The sequence below is a fragment of the Pterocles gutturalis genome, unplaced genomic scaffold (assembly GCF_000699245.1).
Source record: "Pterocles gutturalis isolate BGI_N339 unplaced genomic scaffold, ASM69924v1 scaffold12314, whole genome shotgun sequence".
Classification (NCBI taxonomy): Eukaryota; Metazoa; Chordata; class Aves; order Pterocliformes; family Pteroclidae; genus Pterocles; species Pterocles gutturalis.
Genome location: NW_010128438.1, coordinates 45,642 through 61,934, shown reverse-complemented (window position 1 = coordinate 61,934; position 16,293 = coordinate 45,642). Strand labels below are relative to the sequence as shown.

At 43.3% G+C, this 16,293-nt stretch overlaps 1 protein-coding gene across 1 annotated transcript; it reads left to right on the top strand.

Annotated features, from left to right (window-relative positions):
- Nucleotides 1-424: 424 nt before the first annotated feature.
- DDIAS (DNA damage-induced apoptosis suppressor) lies at nucleotides 425-5,228 on the top strand (the record flags this gene model as incomplete). The annotated part of the gene is made up of 2 exons (XM_010079632.1): nucleotides 425-542; nucleotides 2,664-5,228. Coding segments are annotated over 2 exons (2,683 nt in total), but the record flags the coding sequence as incomplete, so codon positions are not given.
- Between the last annotated feature and the right edge of the window lie 11,065 nt (nucleotides 5,229-16,293).

The following is a 16,293-nucleotide window of genomic DNA, read 5'->3' as shown; positions in this document are numbered from 1 at the left end:
TTCTTATGGCGGGCATTCTACACTAGACTGCTGTACGACTCTCAACTGTGAAAAACAGTTATTTGTGTGTCTTAATATGCACACTGTGAAGATGAGGGCAGAAAGGATGTGTAAGCAATAGCAGCATATTGACAGCATTATGCAGTCATTGTGTTCATACAAAAATCACAGCCACACAGGGAACGCCCAAAGGTTGTGTGGAAATTAAACCTATTCAAAGTTGGTTGGTTTTTTACTTCTATTTCACCAACAAATTAAGTGAAGTAAACAATTGAATTTAGAGGTTCATGGTTTCTTGTTTTCATTCTATGTTTTGTTTAAGCTACCACAGTATCTTCTCTTTAGCATCCCACCTATACTACAGCTAAAATGCTACGTAAGGCTTCTTCTGTTGGTGCAGTACTTCTATTTGGTTTTACTCAAGGTGTATTCAAGACTTCAATCAGCTGTCAGGAGAAGCAAATGCAGATACATCTCCAGGATTGTTAGTTCAAGCAGTGGAAACCTGTTTCATTGGAAAAAGATTTATATTTGGAGTGAAGGTAACTTTTAATTCATATTACTCTCTTGCAATGGGTTTTTTTATTAGCTTGTAGGCAGTTGGGAGCATAGACTGAGTTATCAAAGCATCATGTGCAACATCTTTTGGGAATCTGAGAAAATTTAGGGCTAGGACATGGGAAGAATTCTGCTCCTCTTCCCTGGATTCCTGTGTTATTTTAAATGAGCCACATCCAAAAGTCAACTTGAATGGCAGTAGTCAGCTTGACAGCTTGTCAGGGCTGCTTTTCGGAGAGCCTGAGCAGTGCCATCTCCTGCACATATCAGTAACAGCTTGGAGTCTGTAAAAAAACCTTGTACAGTTCAAGCAAGAAACAGACTGTCTTTTCAAGCACTGCCCTACCCTTCCCATGCTGCATAGTCTCTTGGTGTCTGAAATGTCAGGAGAAACACGTCCCCTTGTAGCATTTTGATATTTCTGGATTTAAGGGGATGTTTAAAAATGTTGATAAAGTACAGCTGTTCAACATATGCATCTGTGCCTCTTTTATGTGTTTAACAGACTTTGAAATATTAGTTATAGAAACATAGAATGGTTTGGGTTGGAAGGGCCCTTCAAGACCATCGAGTCCCACCCCCCCTGCCATGGGCAGGGACACCTCCCACTAGCCCAGGTTGCTCAAAGCCTCATCCAGCCTGGCCTTGAACACCTCCAGGGATGGGGCATCCACAGCTTCTCTGGGCAGCCTGTGCCTGTGTCTCATCACCCTCACAGTGAAAAATTTCTTCCTAATGTCTAGTCTAAATCTACCCTCTTTCAGCTTATACCCATTACCCCTTGTCCTGTCGCTACACTCCCTGATAAAGAGTGTTTCCCCATCTCTCCTGTAGGCCCCCTTCAGGTTCTTATTAATATTTCCATAGAAACAGTCTTCTAAGTTTTCTTCAAGTGGTGTTTGTGTGAGTCATTGCTGTTATGAAGTTTGTGAACTAAATCCTACCTGTCAGGTGTTTTTCCTCTCCCACAGGTACTATGAGGTTTGTATCTGAGTTGAGATTTTCCTGATGCACAGCATCTTAAGTAATGAAAGTTGGAGGACTTCAGCTTTACTTAACTGGAACCATTCACCAGGTGTCTAGGTCTGATGCCTTTACAAAAAAAAAGTAAATCTACATATCAACAGCCTTATTGCTGCTTACACACACAAGGGACTGAACACATATTCAAAGACCATTTGTTCAGCCTTTGGCTGTAGAAATTTCTGGGTTCAGCTGTGCATACAGCTGCAATCTCCCAGATAAAACTCAGAATCAACATAACACACTTTAAAAAATCTTACCTAGAAGGGTATTGTCCTTGGCTAACAGCCTTCAGCCTTAATCTTTGCGTAGACTCAGGGAGTAGGAGGGTTGTTGAATTTGAAGACAGCTATATTTGTTTTTTTGGCCTCCGTGGCATTGCCAGACCTTGAGGGGGAGCTGAAAAAGGGTTTATCCACTTCTCAAAACATTTGATAATTCCCTCTGCGGTTAATGTAATTTTTCGCCTGTAATTTCTCTGTAGAGAGAAGCGGGTTCTATAAAGAATTGCAGCTGGAGCTCCTTTGACAACACTACTCTCCAAATAATTCTAAGAAGATAAAGGTTGTAGCTTATTTCCCTTTCACAGAGGTAGTGCATAGAAAATATCACACTGGCTTTGATAGCTGAGCTGCCAAGTCAGGTATCTGGTACCAGAGTGCTTGGCTTCAAGTACTGCCCAGTGCCTCCTAGAGAAAAGAAAAGCACTAGCCTTAGGCAGCTAGCCATTTGCACAGAACCGCACTGGAGGAAGCCTGGAAGCACCCAGTGCCCTACAGGAAGGAAGAAATTTTCTGTGAAGTCCTTTCTTAGAATTCTTAGTTGTTTTTCCAGCTCCAAAACTCTCTGTAATTGCAACAAGCAAAGAACCTCTCACTGTGATGCCCTTTATAGCCCTTGCCAGTGCTTATTTCCCAGGGAGTGCTGCTTTGTGTGACAGACTGTTTTGTATTCTCTTCTCTGCAGATCCTGACAAAAAGTGAGACCTAAATTTAAGCCTGACTTAAAAAACATGCATTATTTTTTTTTTTCTATCAGGAAATAAAGCATTGTACTAATTTTTTTTTTCTTTCTACCCCCAGGGTCGTGCAAGTAAAGATGGAGGGTGTTCTGCTGCCAGCAGCATCTTGCAAAACTGTTCCAGAATTAATAGAAGTACAAAAAACCTTACAGCTTGCCAGATCTTCCTGCCAAACACTGCTGTTACTGGCTTTACTGTTATCAGCTACTTTCATCAGCTTCTGCAGTCAGCAAAATTCAGGAGCTGTAATAACAGCCCATACTTACCTGATGCATCTTCAGCTCCAACAGATGAACCTGTCAGTGAGCTCAGCAGCTTGTCTGTCCTGAGCAGAAACTCCTGTTTTGTTCAGTCTAATGGCAGAGAAAGTTTTTTAGGGTCCTGGCAGCAGTCCTTCAGCCTGACTTCATCTGTTGCTTGGGTAACAGCGGAAGACTTTCCCACTCTGGAAGTGGGAAAGCTGGTGAGTGAACAGCATGAAGAAGAGGGGAGGCCTGTCTCTGCAGAATCGTGCAGTGTAAGCCTCAACAATCAAACTGTTTGCAATTCACAGTTTTGCAGCTCTTCTGTGAAGGAAGGGGATAAAGAGGGGGATAATGAATTGAGTTCACAGCCTGGTTGGACAGACAGTATCTCTGCAACTGATAAATTAGAGAGAGTATCCTCTTCAAAGACTGAGTGTTCACATGGAAACAGTTTCAGGTTGTTACAACATCCATTGGAGTTTGGGGTAAAAAGCATTTACCCAGAGACTAATAGTAGAAATAATTCTCACCCAGCAAAATCCCCCACCTCCCTTTTTTACAAGAGAAATGCCTCCGCTTCTCATCACGTAAATGTAGCTGGAGTGTCTCAGACAGCCTCTATGCTTTGGGATGAGCTCCCATTCTCAGAAAGCCTAAATGAATTTTTAGCCAGGATAGAAGATGGCAAAAGTGTTGTAACATCACCCAGCCTTGATGCAGGCAAACATGCCCTTCTTGAAGGTAGCAAGTTGGGTGTAAATCAAAATAATAAATCATATCCCAGGCAAACCCTAGCAGCTGGTGATTTGCCTGAAGTGTGCATCTCAGGGAGGTTCTTGCCACCAGCAGAGAATGATAGTTGGGAGAACATATTGTTTGCTTGTCTTCAGTCGAACGCAAATCCTCCAAGTGATGAGGTGTCACAATGTGAGTCTTCCTGTAGTGTTTTATCTTCAACTGACAAGGAATGTGGAGCAAGGTGCTTTATACCTAACCCTGATCTACCTCTTCTGTCACAGTCCTTGCCAGTTACCTCAGAGCCTTCTGTTTCTGAGAGCAGATACGTGCAGTCCAAAGAAGCGAATACTGACACTTCAAAGTCAGTTTGGTCTTTTATTAGTCTGCCACGTACTGCTGAACATGGAGAAACCTCCTCTTTAAAAAGGAGCAAGGCACCTACGTGTGTGCATTCTGTACATGATAGCTGTTCAGCTGGTTGTGGAAACAAAGAAAATTCTTCCTCTACACCAAGCCAAGGAACAGATCTTACATTCCCAGGGGCATGGGACTCTGATCCAGCAACTCCCAACACTACAAGAAGGATATATAAAAGAGAATTAAAACTATTGTCAGAACTGCAAGAAAATACCTTCAAAAGTGTTAATAGGAGAGAGATGCTGTGGAACAATAGCTTCCCTGAAGGCTCCTACAATGCTTCTGCTGATCTCTTTGATGCAAGTGCAAGAGAGGTAGCAAAACCTGTAGGATTCTTAAATAAATCATGTAATTCTTTAGTACAGGAAGATACTTGGACAGAAAAGGTCACAGCTCCTGAATTGGTGCTTTATCCTGGAGATGTTCCCTTTAACAGTTTGAAACCGAGCTCATCCCTACATAGGTCCCCTCCTGCTTTCAGTAAGCACAGTACACCATTAACTTACACCTTTTGTGATTCAGAATGCAATTCAGTTAGTGCTCAAGACTTTGTTCCTTATTCACAGTCGACTCCTATGACAAAACCTCTCCAGAAACTGTCGCCTGTTGGGGAAAGAAGCTCTTTTGTCACTTTCTTCACCCCTAAAAATCCCACTAAAATCCATTCCAAATGCAAGCGATCTAGGTCTTCCTTTCAAAACACTCTGCTGCAGAAGCTTACTGGCAGGCTAGTGAAATGTAAAAGGCCAAGTGACAGGGAAGACAAAGAAAGTAATATCTCTGTTTCACAGCAGTTCCTTGACAGCCAACCACCTGCCAGCTTTGAGGAGTGGATCCCTCCATCTGCAAACAAAAGGTTGAAACCAACTGCATCTTTAAATTTAAAAACAGTTCGCTGGGCTGCTGACTTGAAATCAACCTGTGGGCACGCTGACAGGAACCTGATGTCTGAAAGCAAAGAGAATAGTGAAAATGGTGCATGCTTCAGAAATGAGAGATTAAACTCTGGGGATACAGCCAGGATTCTAACAACTCCTGTATCTGCAGGTGTTACCAAGGCCCTGTTTTTAAATGATGCAGTCCTAGAAACTTGTTCCCCTTCAGTAGGCAAGAATCTCTTCTCAAGTGCAAATTACTCAATGGGTATATTGGAAGGGGCAACTGGCTGGTCTCCTGAGTTGTTCTTCCAAGCACAGACCCCTTTTTCCAATAAGACAAAATATTAAAAAAAGATATTTCTATGCTGTGATCTTTTTAATTATTTTTCAGACTTTCGGGAAGGAGCCAGTAGAAGAGCTATTTAACAATTAAATTGTTTATACACCTATTGGCATATGTATTCCTAAAATGAGTTGTTTATTTGCAGGTCTTTGTACCAGAGAGATGGAGGAAAACAGGATTTGCAGTTACTATATTTTATTGTAAATTAATTAGAATGTGCAATAAAAACTTCTGTAAATGTGTATTTAATAGATCTCACTTTATCAAGCACGGGTAGGTGAAGCGTTTTAGCATTCCATGTTGTCTTTTCATCACAAGAAGAGCCCCTGGATTCGATGTCCCCTCCAGATTCTTTCCTGATGATTCTCTGTAGAGAGAGGCCAAGTTTTTATCAAAGAATTTCATATGGGAGTCTTGTATTTGAGCCCACTTGGGATCCTTTGACACAGCTGAGTTGGGTGGATGTTGGCAGCAGCTCCCAGCTTTCCTGTAGGAAAGTTAAAGACTGCTGGTGGCAGATTCCTGGCAGTGTCTTTCCTCTTACCTGCTTTGAGGTCTTTGGTATCCCCCCTTGAGAACAGCTGCATTTAGGATCATTGAACAGAGAAATCTTGGAGCTGCTGCTGCTGCAAGGTTCTAGGTCAGGTCCTGCAGAAGGATGTTGGAACCTGATGGCACAGGATCTCATCTGCCTGAAAATGCTGACTTGTAGAACCAGAAGCAGACCTAAAATTACCTGCCATGGTGGGTTTTGGGGGTTTTTTTTGAGGCATAGGAGTTATGTACTTGGTTCCTTCTCTGCTACAGGACAGACATTACTATGTTTCTGTGTTTGAGTCCTCACTTTATTCTAATGCACCTACTTAAGCCCTGGACTCAGTGTTTGTTTAGAAGTGTTGTGTCTCTGCATGCCGGGAATAAACTGTATCAGTACTGATAGCTGAAGCGCTTGACTTTCATGTTATAAATACCCCACCTCTGCCTTAGGAAATCTGAGAGGCAGAAGCTCTTGAAGTTAGGATAACGTATAATTTTGTGTTCATCTTGTTCCTGTATATTTTACTTCCTATCTGTTGTTAGTCACTGTTGGAGTTGGGACTAGAAGGGTTTCTTTAACCTCACATTCAGTTGTAGGTAGCTCACTGGGGCATGCTCACAAACCAGTGTATTAAAGCAGGACCTCCCAAAGACATCCAATGCAAACCATGTTTGGGATGGATGAAAAAACGGACCTTTGGAATCTGAGCTGTAATCTTTGTGCGCCTTCATATCTCTTCTATAAAATAAATATGTACATGCTCATTATTTTTAAGACACTCAGGGAAGTATGAGGGCAATTACTCTCTCACCACCTTGTCCTTTATCCACTATCGTTAGCATGGCTCTGTCTTTCAGAACATACAGGTAAACCTTTTCAGTTTCTCGGTCTCTACCCTAAGCTCTGCACCTTCTAATCAAATGTATTTCTCATTGAGGGGTGGGAGAGAGAAGAATATTTGAAAGAAAATGTGCTTCTGCAGCTGAGCAGGGTATTAATAAGATACAGCCTCTCCTACTGAGGACATGGGTGTGCTGAGTCTGCAGGCGTTCCTCATGGCTACACAGCAAGTCTGTGCAGGTAAATTCATTTTACAAAGAAGTTTTCCCATAGCAGTCACTGTTTGGGTGGTTTTTTTCACTACTTACTTACAGTTGAAGGAATTGAGACACGTGTTCAAAGACTTGTCCAATACTAAGAGAGCGTAGATAGTAGTAGTAGTGGATATCACTGAATGACCTTAACCAGCAAACCATCTTTTCTTCATGCTATCAAGCACAACCCCAAAGTTCTTCCTGGTGTTTAAAGATGCTGCAACAGTAGGTGGCAGTGGCAAAGAGTCTCCAGGTTTCTTCTTAGAGGTCCAAGCCTAGATCCCTGCAGTCTCTGGGTCCTAGACATAAACAGAAGACAAAGGAACATCCAGTTACGGGGGGGGGGGGGGGGGAAGCAGAATTAAACACAATAGTTTGATGACCAAAGTAACTGCAAGCATTGTACCTGTGAGTGGAGTCCGTTGGTAAGTGCCGTGCCAGTGACACCCGCCCAAACCACCACTGCAGGACATGGCACTGCTGCGCTGTAAGGGACACAGGTCCCTGTGCATGGCTTCTTGGCACAGCCAAAGGGTCATAGTGGTTATAGAAGCCGCCACATAGACTTTCTAAGCTGCTGATGACTCCCCCAGCTGAGCTTTAGCCCTGCGCTTGGCAGAAATCAGAGCCCCGGCATTGCACCAGGGGTGCTTCAGTCAGGACAGTGCAAAGCTCTAGGGTGAGCAAAAGTGAACACGCATGTGCTTGTGCCTGCCTTTACCAATGATATGCCTGTTCAAAAGATTTTATTTATTGCAAATAAAATCCTACTTGATGAATCTATGTTAGGGGCAAGTGGAAAAGGAGTAAGAAATATGGCCTGCTTGGAAATGGTAAATCTGCACTGATAGCTTCTATAGAAGAAATCAAGGGAAAGAAAGCATTACTCAGACCCAAATCACTGAGCACAGGGAAGGCAGTATTTAAAGGGTTTTAAGATATCAGTGTTCAAACAACTAAAGCTTGAAACTAGTTGTTTCTACTACAGCCTCCCACATCATACAAGACTGCAGTATCACTGGCTCTTCAAACATTCCCTTGCAATGAACTGGACAAACACCCACTTTATCACTGAGGTTAGACTGGATCTAAGTGATGATACAGCACAGACTTGCTGCAGCTAGCAACGAAACACTGCCAGAACCTCTACATCGTGTACCTGACAGCATCTTCACATGAAATGTTTTGTCCAGCATGAGTGATTTTATTCGTTAGAGGATTCATCCACATACTACGGTAAGTGATAGCTTTGGTGCAAGCTGATGTGATTCTAATTATAAGCTTGTATAAAAAGAATAAAGCTCAGCATGTTTAATTCTGAAGGTAATAAAACTCCTGAAAATGCATACCGGGTTTGTGGTTGATTCCCTGTGCGTAGAAAGCCATAAATCAAGACTAGATTTTAAATTAGGTAGGACTGCCTGTACGATACCATTGAAATTAATGCAGAGCAGTCAGGCTCCTGTACTTTGTGCAGGAGGACTGCACACATAGTGAGACCAAAAAGTACCGTTGTGTGACAGGCCCCTGTCAGCAAGATGACATCTTCTGGGCACAGCTCCCCAAGAGCTCCGTAGGAAGACTTTGTACATGAGAAGACAGAGGAGAGGCAGGACGCTGTCTTGTTTTCACTCCTGTGGAGTCTCAGTCTTGCATTTCTTCCCCTGGACAGTTTGTTCCCTTGTTGCAGGGAGCCTTCGTGCTCCTACAATCCTTTTACCCACAAGCATTCTGCATGGCCTTGCTGCTGCAGCTGCAGAACAAGGAAAAGGCTGCACATCCCACAGGTTATATGCTCTTTGCAAGGAAGAGCTGCCACTCTTCACCTGCCCCCCTTCCCCACGAAGAGTGTGGTGTGGCTTCTCCAGCCATCAATCCCACAGGCAACATGGTCCAGCCCTCCTCTCTTTCAGGAAATGCTCAATTCCCAAGCTGGCTGAGCACTAAGGATGCTTTATTCCCCTCCCTTTGCCCAGTTCCTACCTGGAAGCACGCAGAGACTTTTCCCTCTCTAAATACCTCTCTGTTTTATCACTGACTCCCCTCGCCAGCTTCCTGGGGAACATGGAGCAGATGGTCCAGCCCTCACGTCAGACATTTACCAAGGAAGGAGCTCCAAGGTCAGTGGAAGAGGCAATAAAAGACACCTGGGCTCTTCCAGCCTCGCAGCTCAGTTCTCAGTGTAAGTGTTAGCAGAAATCATCTTTGATGTGGAGCAGAGTACAGGAGAGGAAACCTGATCCCCAGAATGAGTGACAGCACAAATGTTATGAATTGACCAAAAGACTAAAGGCTTGAAATGGGAGATCTTGGCCAAAAGGATTCCAGGCCCCCAGAAACGCAGGTCATTTGGGAGCTCCAGTGGAGTTGTATGAGCATGAAAAGAGCAAGCTGAAGGCTGAAGAGAAGAACTATCAGAGAAAAAAAAAAAAAAAAAAGGAACTGGGAAAAGAAAGAAAAAACAAAAAAAAAAAAAAAAAAAAAAAGGCACTGGGACAAAGAATGAAAGACAAACAAGCATCCAACCTTCATCTTCATCCAACACAAAGCTAGCATCTTGCTAGCTACAGGTTTGCAGTGCCGGTAAGTGAAGGTGTTACATCTGTCAGTGACCACCCTCTAGTGACTGATGCTGGCATTTCTTTAGCATTTCAAACTTTGCTATGATCAATCTTGTTTTGAATAAATTTTTTCTTCTGCTCCAGTGCAAAGGGACATTGCTGTCCTGGACAGCAGCTCTACTTTTGCTCTTTTTGTGAGGTCCCAATGCTGTCAGACCCTGGGTATGCTCAAGCCAAGCAGAAAATCACACAGAATCACACAGAATGTTAGAGATTGGAAGGGACCTCGAAAGATCATCTAGTCCAATCCCCCTGCCGGAGCAGGACACCTAGATCAGATCACACAGGAACGCATCCAGGTGGGCTTTGAATGTCTCCAGAGAAGGAGACTCCACACCCTCTCTGGGCAGCCTGTTCCAGTGCTCTGTCACCCTCACTGTAAAGAAGTTTTTCCTCATACTCAAGTGGAACCTCCTGTGTTCCAGCTTGAACCCATTGCCCCTTGTCCTATCACTGGATGTCACAGAGAAGAGCCTGGCTCCATCCTCCTGACACTCACCCTTTACATATTTATAAACATTGATGAGGTCACCCCTCAGTCTCCTCTTTTCCAGGCTAAAGAGACCCAGCTCCCTCAGCCTTTCCTCATAAGGGAGATGCTCCATTCCCTTCATCATCTTTGTGGCTCTGCGCTGGACTCTCTCCAGCAGTTCTCTGTCCCTCTTGAACTGAGGGGCCCAGCACTGGACACAATATTCCAGATGCGGTCTCACCAGGGCAGAGTAGAGGTGGAGGAGAACCTCTCTTGACCTACTGACCACCCCCCTTCTGATACACCCCAGGATGCCATTGGCTCCTTCCCAGCCATTCATTTGTTGGTCTGATATTAAATCATGTCAAGTGAATCTGTCTTGTATATATTTTTCAGGCAACTTTGCTTTGCAGTTCAAATCAAAACTCAAACAAATCAAACACTTCAAACACTAAGTGGAAAGAATTAAACATTTATTTACATACAGATACATATGTAAGCAACTTCTAAGTATAAAAAGGACATTACAAATAAACATGAAGCATCATACATTCATCATTCTGGTCATCCAAAATACATTCCTTTCTCAACCCCACTGGACCACACTTGACAACAGGAACTTAAAAAACAGACAAGCCAAATGCTTCTGACAGTCAATGATTCACAGTTTGGCGATTTGCTAACACCTATGCCCTTCCCAAAGACAGCACTACCCCAGCAACTTGAGACCAACAGTCCAACGGGACATAGTGCATTTTCTCCACTGAAATGGTTGTGCTTGATCAACAAGAAATGCATCCTCTCCTCATCCTTCTGGGCAAATATTTAGGAATCGGGGCTCCTGCTAAAATTCTGTACATTGTGCTAAACTCACAATTGTTGGGGAAAAGATAGCAGACCTTTATGGGAAAAACTCCAACCCAGAAAATTCCTTTAATGCTGTGACTTCCCTGGCATGGAAGTTGCAAACAAAATGCTGCTTTTAGTGCTTAAGCAGGTTTTTAAACTACAATTCAAACGACAGTTGATGGTATAAAACATACTTTGTTTATGCTGTAAAGAGAATTACGTGCTTCAATACTGATTTGCTAGTAATCAAAGCTGAGAGTAATTCAGGTTTTCTTTTGAGGAAATGAAATGCCTTTATAACATCTCTAAAAGTGATCACAGCTTTCAGGAAAGAGGAAACATTTTACACTCAAAAAATGAAAGGTAATGCAAAGGACAATGAATATGTCAGTTAGATAACATTACAAAGGGAAACAACCCAGTAAACATAAAATTAAAATGCCTACTCAAAGTATTAATGAATTCAAATGAGAGCTGGGTGAGTCTTTCCGTACAGATCAAAGGCAGTTTGAAAAAAAATCTCATGATCTGCAAATTCACAGAACAGCCAAATGTGTGCAGCAGAACAGAGTGAAGTGGAAATAAAAGAGGAGCAGAAAGAGCCTTGTCCCATATTGACAGCTAAGTGACTGCAGCTGCTCCAATCTCCGAGGTTTTTATTTTTTTTTTCCCTTTCGTAAACAGCTGTGAGGAACGAAATGGATGTGACATATCTGCAGTGCATATTATTATGCTAAAAACTACAGCACATTTGAAACTACTTCTCTAATATCCAGCGATATACTCATCACTCCAAACCAGCACAGCAATGAGTGCTGGGCTTCTTCCACACTCTCATTAGATGGCCTTTTTTCCCCAAAAACGTTGGCTTAAGAAGTTGGTTTTCCCCCTTCAGCGCTGACTGTATGTGGAGGCCAGCAGCAAGGCTTTCTTCCAACCAGTCTGCGAGAGCAGAGGCAAGAGCAGTGCCTGAAATCACAGCGGCTCTCCCCGCTATAGACCAAACACTTTCTTCTCACTCCATTAAAATGTCAAAACAGCATTCCCCTCTCTTCCCCTTTCCCCTCTCTAAAGGCTTGGCTGCTGGGAACACCACGGCCATTACATTTACTAAAGCTCGTGCCAATGATGCAACCCAGACCCTCGGAGATACTCACACCACGACCCAAGTGACAGTGCAGAACAACTCCTCTCCTCCCCAGGGCCGTACGTCTCCCTGGATGGGGAGCAGCATCCACCTGCTCACTGGAGAGCTACTCGCACCAAAGCCCCGACGATTCTCAACATCTGAATCTCTCCTATTGGCCCCATAAAAAAGGGAAACATTCCTTACAGGATGCCCTGGCTGAGAACCAGCTTATTAAATTGGTTAGGTTTATGGTCATAGTACCAAACCTGAGGTGGCACAGAAGATGAGCTATGGGTGCTCTTCCTTCTAGCTAAAGCAGGGGTCTGATCCGGAGGTTTATGCAACCAGGATTGACCTCCACAGAGCTTGAGGCACGAGCATTGTTGGGAAGGAGCAGATTCATGGATGAAAGATACAGGAGGAACCAGGCTTTGGAAACTTCTGAGGTTTGCATTCATGTGGCAGACACACCAGAGCCCTTGATCACTGCCCATGAAACCATAAGAGTGCTTTTAACATCCCCTCTTCCCCAGGGAACCACACATGGCTAACACCACGCCTGACACAGGTTCTGGCCATGCCAGGTACCTGTGGACTGGGCTGGAGCCCAGAAGATGCTCAGCAGGGACATCACCACAGCGCACTCACAAGCGTGCATGTCTTTGGGAACGTTACCCCAAGACATGCAGTAGTGGAAAAGGCAAAGATGCAAATGCAAAGGTGGCATCCGCTTTTGACTTTAATTGTAGCATGAACCAGAGCTAAAATTACCTTCTGAGCTTGCTGGGAAAGGATAACTGGCTCAACAACTGTGATCACATCCAGGAAGTGCTAATAGCTAGTTATTAATGCAAAATGAGTACAGTACAGCCAGCTCCTCTACTCCAGACAGATGATCTCAGCTGTTAACCCTGGCTATACCCTTAAAACCAATCTAGTTTTTCCATGGACAACATTTACAGCCTAAGTTACACTCATTGTCATCTTAATTTCTGCTGTATCTGGGTTATCTTTTCCCAGCTGACTGTCTTTGGTGGCGCATTAGAGATGGGCTTTTTCTTCTGGATCTGTGGCCCCCCACAAGGAAAAAGAGGGAAAAAAAAACCACTCTTGACTCACGTGGCACAGTTTTTACTTCTGGTTTAAGTTACAGCTCATTCACATGAGGGGAAAGGGTGTGATGGCATTCATGGGTGATGACAGCCAGCAATCTATCTTGGCTAGAGATAGTACAGTACAGCAAAGGAGGCTTTGGGTCAGGTCAGTGAGGTGGTGATTAGCGAGGTAAGTCAGAGCAACACAGTGGGCTACTTTGGGAGCCTTGCATCACGGTCAGCATGATTACCCTGTTGTCTATTCCCTAGCCAAGATAAATCCTAAACTGAGGCAGATGTGAGATCCATAACCTTTATGGTGCATTTGACTGCAGCTCGAGTGGATGATCACATTTCAAAGACCTGGCCAGTTCCAGTTGAGGCTGCTTTGCTTAGGATGCACTACTCACTTGTAGGGAATCGAGCTAGTGTTTCCCCACCACTCAGCATCATAAGACAAGACTGTCCTTCAAAATGATGATCCTTTGCAGCTTGTGAACAGTAACTAGAACAATTACTACCCACAGAAACAAGAGGACAGACTTGATTCAAGGAAAAAGGGTGGTGTCAAGAGCCAAATTTGTTCACATAAGCAAATAGAGCTTATAAATGGAGGAAGAAAACATTTTTATTCAACATCTTTCATAGGGTTTTTGCTACTAGAATTGATTAGAGTATTTCCTTTGGCTCCAGTGGGTTTTCTGGTGAGCCCTTAAGTATGTTACCATTTCAGAGTGTTTCCACACTCACTCACTAGGAAATTACGAAGTGTTCTCTAGAAACACCTTTTTCTATCTCAATTAGCTCAAAAAGGTCTTTGCTGGTAGGAGCAACCTGTATAAGGATATTGCTACTGAAAGCAAAAGAATGCAGAAGAATTTCAGATGAGAATCAAATTTAAAGCATCCCTTATTAAAGTCCAGAGACATCAAAATCTAAGTCGTAGATGGACTTTTTTTAACAGAGGATGGGATTGAGAAAATCCTGAACAAGCAGAACCATCTCTTTACTTTGCATTTTCTGCCCCAGAGTCATCTTTCCCCTTGCACCAAGGGCTGTAGCACTCCAGCTGCCCCACAGCCAGGAGAGGGTTTCTGTGGCAGTGTCTCCAGCCATATCCCACCATGATGGCACCACAGGTCCCCAAAGGGCCGCGTATCCTGCATGTTTGCTCAGCCTATTTTAAGAGCCAGAGAATTTCACCTGTTTTCCAACTGAATTCAGTCTCTGACTACAGAAATCATGCCAGCTCAACATCTCAGCCTGATTTATGGGCAGTTCTTCAATGCTGAAAAGAGAAAACAAGTGGAAAAGCAGCTGAACAAACAGCAGTCCCTAGGGATAACAAACAAGGCAAAACCCAGTGGGTTTGACTATAACTAATTGCATCCCTTGTCAGCAAGAGCTCAGGAAAGCCTGTTGCCCCATGTGTGTGCACCTACCATGCTTATGCATCACTAATTTCGACTTTCCTTCTTTTTAAATCACTGTCTCCTGTGTCAGCCTCAGTCTGCTGCTATTATTACCGATGCTGAAGGAATTCAATAGCCATTAACTGCTAAACCTAGACTAGCAGGAGCCAGCTGTTACCAGCTATTTCCAAAAAGACAAACAGCACCATCAGGCTGACAGATTTTAAGGGCTGTTTCATGTGTTCTACAGCAAAGAAGAAGGTATCTTCCCTGACAATTTGTCATGTGTTGTTTTCATTAAATAATGATCACAAAGCCATTTAGCATTCAGCACAAACACGTATCTGACTGCGTGCTCAAACAACTTACCTGTAGATCAAACCAGGACTTCAGTGTTAGAGGCAGGAAGAAGCACCCAGTGTCTCCTTCTTTACAGAGTTCATAATTTCACTTTTTCCATAATTCTTTGACCTGAAGGAATTTTTCTTTTCCTAGCACTTGGTCTCTCACAGCAAACACAAATAGGAACAGAAGGGAGTCATGGCTTGTCCCAGCAACCTTGCAGTGTAAATACCCAACACAAAATACTAGCAAGTACTTCATCTGAAGCACAGAACATTCAGGGGTTTACCCAAGCCTGACTGAATCAATGGTTGAACTGGAAAACAGAGTTTAGACCATCCAGTTTTCAGGAGATGCTTTTACTAATCTCTGCAAACAGGTTTTCTAGATAACACAAACATCTGTTGACCACCCAATGCTGGCTTCCACTTGGAGCTAGTCATCATGCTAAAAAGTTTCAAGAAATGGTCTCATTATGGGACTACTGCCAAAATTAATATTCACCCAGAAGTAAGAAGATTATTCCACGTCTGTGGATATATCACCCTGAAAACACATCAAAATGAAGCAGCCACACGGAAAGCAATGCCTCGCTCTCTGGATAGTAGAGACCATTCCAGTCAAATTTGGCCCCATTATATCAATTCTGCATGGCTTTCAGATGCTTGACTCAGCAAGCATCACAAGGCTTTTACTGACAGTTCTCTCAAAAATCCAGTCATCTAGCCAGATGTTGGACATAGTTGGAGAGCTGATTGTCAGATAATTGGGGTTTGTATTTCTTTTTTTAAATCTCCTTTTATTTTTCAAGACTTTGATCACTGTGCCACAACACTAAGTTGATAGCAGTTGATAAAGCTCCTCTTCTGGTTGGAAAGCCTTCAGCAGTGGATCAGATTGCAGAAGAGAAGATAAGCCCACAAAGAAACAAGGAGAAGTGGGTTGTATCCACTAGAGACATTGGTAAATGTAGAAAACTAACTCCTGCAAAGGAGTTTCTACAATAAAATATCTCTTCTTCACCAGTGTCTGTTAACTGCAGAAAAAGAGGTGACTTTCAAACTACAGCTTTGCTTATGACCTAATGAAATGTTGCACATGCCACCACGGCTTCCTTTCAACTTCTTAAGTCTACACAGAATAAATTTTGAAAGGAATCATTTCAGATTTGTCCCTGGAGAAGTCAGATACTTCACTGTAACATCAGCCCAGCTGCAGCACTGCACCCCACTGCAAAGCACACCGCTGTCTGGAGATGGAGTCCTTACATGGAGGTTTGCTAGCAATTAAAACAACCAATGCTTGGAAACTGCTAGGCAGCTAATCTCCAAAATAGTCACCTACAGATTAGGGAAGCACTGGAAAAAGAGATTTAGCCTTCTAGAAACCTCAAAGTGAACATCCATGAAAATAAAGCTACTTTCTGCTATTTGGCGAGTTCAACTTGTTTGGCCATGATGATGCATTAGAGTTCAACCTCCAGAAGTGACGCAAGGAACACTTTGAAATGAATTTATAG